A 5,432-nucleotide genomic window follows, 5' to 3' on the forward strand; every position below is an offset into this window, starting at 1 on the left:
AAATATCTGGCAGTGTCGGCTATAGCCTAGTCACCCGTATAGTTAACCAGGTGATACGAAGGAGTCATACCCAATGACTGGTGTAGCAGCACCATAGTCAACTGCTACAAAGGTAAAGGTGACGCTTTAGATACAAATAATTACAGAGGTATCAAGTTGTTGGATCAGGTAATGAAGGTCACTGAGAGGGTCATAGCCCAACTAATTAGGGAAAGAGTCAGTTTAGATGAGATGCAGTTTGGGTTTGTGCCAGGGAAAAGCACCACTGATGTTATATTTCTGGTAAGACAGATGCAGGAGAAATACCTAGCCAAAGATAAACCTCTGTACCTGGTTTTCATTTTGGGTTATGAATACAGTAACTTTATCTAAGACTTAATTGTTGAATTATATTGAAAAGTCTTAGCAGTTTATTTATTTATTCATTATTATTATTCTTTCAGAGACATCTGTCTGACAGTTCCTTTTGTGATACCAGTTTTGACCAATCCAGTAGTAAGTTAAGAATAACTCTGAGTGTGTGTGCTCTTTTTGATTCCATTTCCTCATTCTCAATATCATCCCTTCCCACTTTATTGTCTACCAATCTGTGCCTTTAGTTATCTCCCCCTCCTCTGAGTTAAGTCTTAGGACTGCCATACTTAATCTTTAACACCTCTTTTATTTCTTATCATTCTCATCTTCCTGCCATATCTGCTGTCCATGGCTTCCCCCACCCACTATAGCCACCTCTACATACCTCTGTCACCCATCTCTGTCACTGTCTCACCCCAACACTCCCTCACCCTGTATTCGATGTCCATTTCTGATATATTTACAGGCTTATTACAGTGCTGTTCTCTTCCCTTTCTGTCACTTATCCTCTCCTGCTTCCTGAGTCACTCCAATTCTTTCACTCCTCCCATACTATTTGTCATCAACCACTCCTCCACATTAACCTCTTCACCCATCTCTAACCATCTGTCACTTTCCTCTTTTTTATTTTTTAAATACATTATTTTTAGGATTGTTTAATATGGTAGGGTGTGATCTAAGGGAGATTTAGTTGTTTTTAACAGGTTTAACTCCCTCGTTGGCTTGGAGATTGTTTGTTACTATTAGGTATGCTATCAAGCAGCTATTAAAGAATGAATGCTTTTTTGACTCATCCTTTAAAATTCTATCTTTTAGTATATGTACAGAATGGTAAAAGTGAAAGTGTTTTTTATCATTTGGTTAAATTATGTATTTTCAGTGTAGAATATAATTACTCTGGAAGAATTACTTACTTTTGACATTCAGTTCAGTAACATGCTATTATTTATTCTCTTGCACAGACACACATAACTACATTAAAAACATTCAGTTTAGCCTTGTCTCTATTCTCATCGCATCTGTAGTCTGCTAAGAGAGACTGATGTTGTTTGGTATATTGGTTAAAATATGCTACACATTACAGACATCATACAAAGTCAAACATTCCATTCAAGTATATCCATAATTGTCAGCAGACACTATTTATTCCTAATCTGTTTCTAAGTTCTTCAAGTTTTGTACAATATTTTACAATAATTTAACAATAATATTGTGAAACTTCCCTTTTGCTTACATTATTCTATATATATATGTATTGCATCTATTTGTTTGAAGTATGTCAGTATACATTTCAGTGAATATATTTTTACAATATTTTTTGCTGCAATGTCATAGGAAGGTTAACAAGGAAAACAGCTTTTGTGTGTGATAGATGCACAGGTACAATAAACACCAAAAATGTACAGAAAATAGACTCCATCAACTGCCATGAGGGTAAGCTAGAGGTAGTAGATAGCTGATGTTATCTAGGTGATCAAGTTAGTAGCAGAGGTGGAAGTTCCAACAGCATAGCTCTCAGAATAAGATTAGGCTTGGCAAAATTTAGAGAGCGCCTGCCTTTGCTGGCAACAAAGGGCCTTTCTCTGAGAGTGAAGGCAGATTGTATGATACCTGTATGTGAACAACTATGCTACATGGCAGTGAAACATGGGCTGTGACAACCAAGGACATGCATAGGCTTGAAATCAATGAAGCCAGTATGGTTTGCTAGATATGCAATGTCAGTGTGCATGTTCAACAGAGTGTAAGCATCTTGAGAGAAAAGTTGGGCATAAGAGGCATCAGATGTGGTGTGCAAGAGAGGTGAATGCACTGATATGGTCATGTGATGCATATGGACAAAGACAGCTGTGTAAAGAAGTGTCGGTCCCTAACTGTAGAGGGAACCTGTGGTAGAGGTAGACTCAGGAAGACATGGGGTGAGGTGGTGAAGCATGATCTCTGAAATTTGGGCCTCACAGAGGCAATAGCTAGTGACCGAAACCTTAGGCGATATGCTGTGCTTGAGAAGACCCATCAAGCCAAGTGAAATGGCAGTTGTGGCTGATGCTGGTGTCGCATAACCAGCACCCATGCAGGTGCATGTATAAAAGCACCATTTGAACGCTGAGCTTCACGGAGGCAAAGTGGTTGAGCTCCTTTTGAATGTTGGGCCTCGAAGAGGCAATGACTGAGACCTTTGGAATTATGTTTTGCTTGAGAAGAAGACCCATCAAGCCAAATAAAATCGCAGTCGTGGCAGGTACCGGTGTCACACAATTGGCACCCGTGCCAGTGGTACGTAAAGGCACCTTTTGAGTGTTGGGGCTCATGGAGGCAAGGACTGAGATCAATTGGCATTATGCTTTGCTTGAGAAGACCCATCAAGCCAAGTAAAACTACAGTTGTGGCAGATACCAGTTTCATGCAAATGGCACCTGGGCTGGTGGTACGTAAAGTACCCATTACACTCTGGGAGTAGCTGGTGTTAGGAAGGGCATCCAGCCATAGAAACCATGCCAAAACAGATTGGAGCCTGGTGCATCCTTCTAGCTTGCCAGCCCTGATCAAACCGTCCAACCCATGCCAGCATGGACAACGGACCTTAAATGATGATGATGATGATTAGTGTGTTTAATTTCAAAAATTTATTATTGGTATATGCTCAGTTATATTATATATATGGTAAATACAGTCTTTTATTTCTATCAATTATTCTACCTCATTAAGTTTGGTATGGTAAAGGTCTTCTTTCAGATTTCACATCTATTACTTTGTTTTGTTTTGGGGATACTATTTTTATAAAGAAACGTATGCAAAAATGTTTATATTATTTCAGTTATGGATAGTGATTTAAAAATTGAAGCAAGTCCAACTGGAAGCCAACGATTTCCTTTCTCACACAACAATAGTTCAGGTTCCATTGCACCTGGATGCGTCTCATCTGCATCTTCTGCATACAACACAGGTCAGTTATTGAATGCTTTTCATTATTTCATTTATTGAAACTGTATTAAAACTAATCGAAAGAAAATTAACATGTATTGATTTGGAATGTGGTTAATTTTATTAAATAAAGAAAAGTTAGAAAGCCATTATAGATGAAATCCTCAATGCAATCTTATATTAAAAATCAGTGGTTTTCTCCATTAAATCAATACTTAATCCACTTAGTACCTCAACTGAGGCTGCTCTTACTAAAGTGTTTATATTTAAAACTGAAATCTCAATAAAACTCGCATATGATATTTCGGTTGGTCAACACTACCCATATTATATAAGCCAACACCAACATATTAAAAAAAAAAATAGATATACTTCACTAAGCCTCTCCAAAATTTTGTTTAGATTGAACTTTGACTGAAATAGAAAGTTACTCATTAAAAATGTATCTATGCTAAGTTTTAACCTTTGTTGTTATCAGGTGCCTTATTCCAGCCTACATACAGGTTTAGGGACTGTATGGGGTGTTTGGGCTAAATTTGACTTTTTTTATGTCTCCCTTTTTCTGGAACAGCTTGATGTATTGGTGAACAGTCAGTGACATCGAAAAGCAAAAGGTTTAATCCTCATATAGTTGAGAAAAAGTTAGCTGAACAGGCAGCCATTTGAATATTGATAAAGAGTTACCTGTATCGTAATGATTCACACTAGGTATCAAAATGCTCACATCATGACTGCTGCTCAATATTCTGTGAACACTGTAAAGGCTCTAAGACATAACATGGACAATTGTAATAAAGATTACAAAGCTGTGGCTTGACTGTGTCTGCATGCCAGAATTCATCCCCATACATTTGAACAAGATCTTAGACTCAATTCAGATGGCTATGTGAAGCTGCTGAAGATTGTGGTTAATCCCTGGCTGGAAAAGGTTGCTGCTGGAAGGCCATATGTGTGGCAGCGGGATTTGGCCCTTACCATACCTCCAGAAAGAGAGAGAAGTAGTTGTTGAATTTCACCAACTTCACCAGCCCTGGTTTCTGGCCTCCTAACTTACCCCTATTGTAATCCCATGGATTACTATTTGTGGGACACTGTTGAGAAAGACACCAATCACTCTGTCTGTAACACCAGGCCGAGCTGGTGATGAAGATCAAGAAGATGTTTGAAGGTCTTTCCAGGGACACAGTGAGGAATGCATGTGCCAGGTTCCAGAGCTGTCTTGAGACTGTGGTGGACGATGGGGGTGACTATTTTGAGTAAACTGCTATCACCCAGCCATAACCTAGTTGATATTTTTTGATTAAAAAAAGTTTTTGGATGGGATATTGTGTTTTCTTTTCCTTTTATGCAAACTGTCAAATTAACCTGAACACCCTGTGTATTCTTGTTCATATACTTGTGGTTTATTGGCTTAGGATATTATTACCCTTAGTTTATAATCGAAGTTCCTACTTTGAATTTATAGTTATAAATTACATGTGTAAATCCAAGTATACGTGTTTATAAAAAGTATAAGAAGTCTGAATATTAGAGATAAAAGTTAAAGATCTATTAATAACATTCCTTAAATATATATAAATGTATGTATATTCTTGATATATTTTCTGCTGAGAAGATAATATATTAAACAAAAAAAAACAATTACCAGTATAAAATATGTTTTTGTTTTGTGTGAATAGGAAGCTAGTTTCCCAGTCATGTGGTTTTGGGTTAATTTCTGCAGCATGACACCTTGAGCAAATACCTTCTATAACCCTGGGCTGACCAAAATCTTGTGAGTGGAATTGGTATAGTGTTGGTCATTGGGCGGTTACCTCCCCTGTCAGCATTTGTTTATACAGCTGTACTCCTCTTATAGCATTAAGAGTATTTCAACTCTAATTTCTAGCAATGTAGGTGCTTCAACATCCTTAGTCAAACTTACTGATGATTGAATATTTCCTTTATGGTATCACATTGCATCCAGCTGTTTATACATACACACTCACACACACACATATATATATATCAACTTTAAATAGAGCTCAAAACTGATCCATTGACAATACTTTATTATAATAATAGGTCATTTTCATTATTATTATTATTATTATCATAATAAAGTATTGTCAATGGATCAGTTTTGAGCTCTATTTAAAGTTGATATATATATA

At 37.1% G+C, this 5,432-nt stretch overlaps 1 protein-coding gene across 1 annotated transcript in view; it reads left to right on the plus strand.

Moving 5' to 3' along the window:
* LOC128248719 (max-like protein X) overlaps nt 1-5,432 on the plus strand; it is a 33,584-nt gene that overhangs the window by 9,142 nt on the left and 19,010 nt on the right. The window contains 2 exon segments of the mRNA XM_052970617.1: nt 444-495; nt 3,173-3,301. Of these exon segments, the coding sequence (XP_052826577.1) occupies nt 444-495; nt 3,173-3,301 (181 nt within the window).

The sequence above is a fragment of the Octopus bimaculoides genome, chromosome 9, assembly GCF_001194135.2.
Source record: "Octopus bimaculoides isolate UCB-OBI-ISO-001 chromosome 9, ASM119413v2, whole genome shotgun sequence".
NCBI classification, from domain to species: Eukaryota; Metazoa; Mollusca; class Cephalopoda; order Octopoda; family Octopodidae; genus Octopus; species Octopus bimaculoides.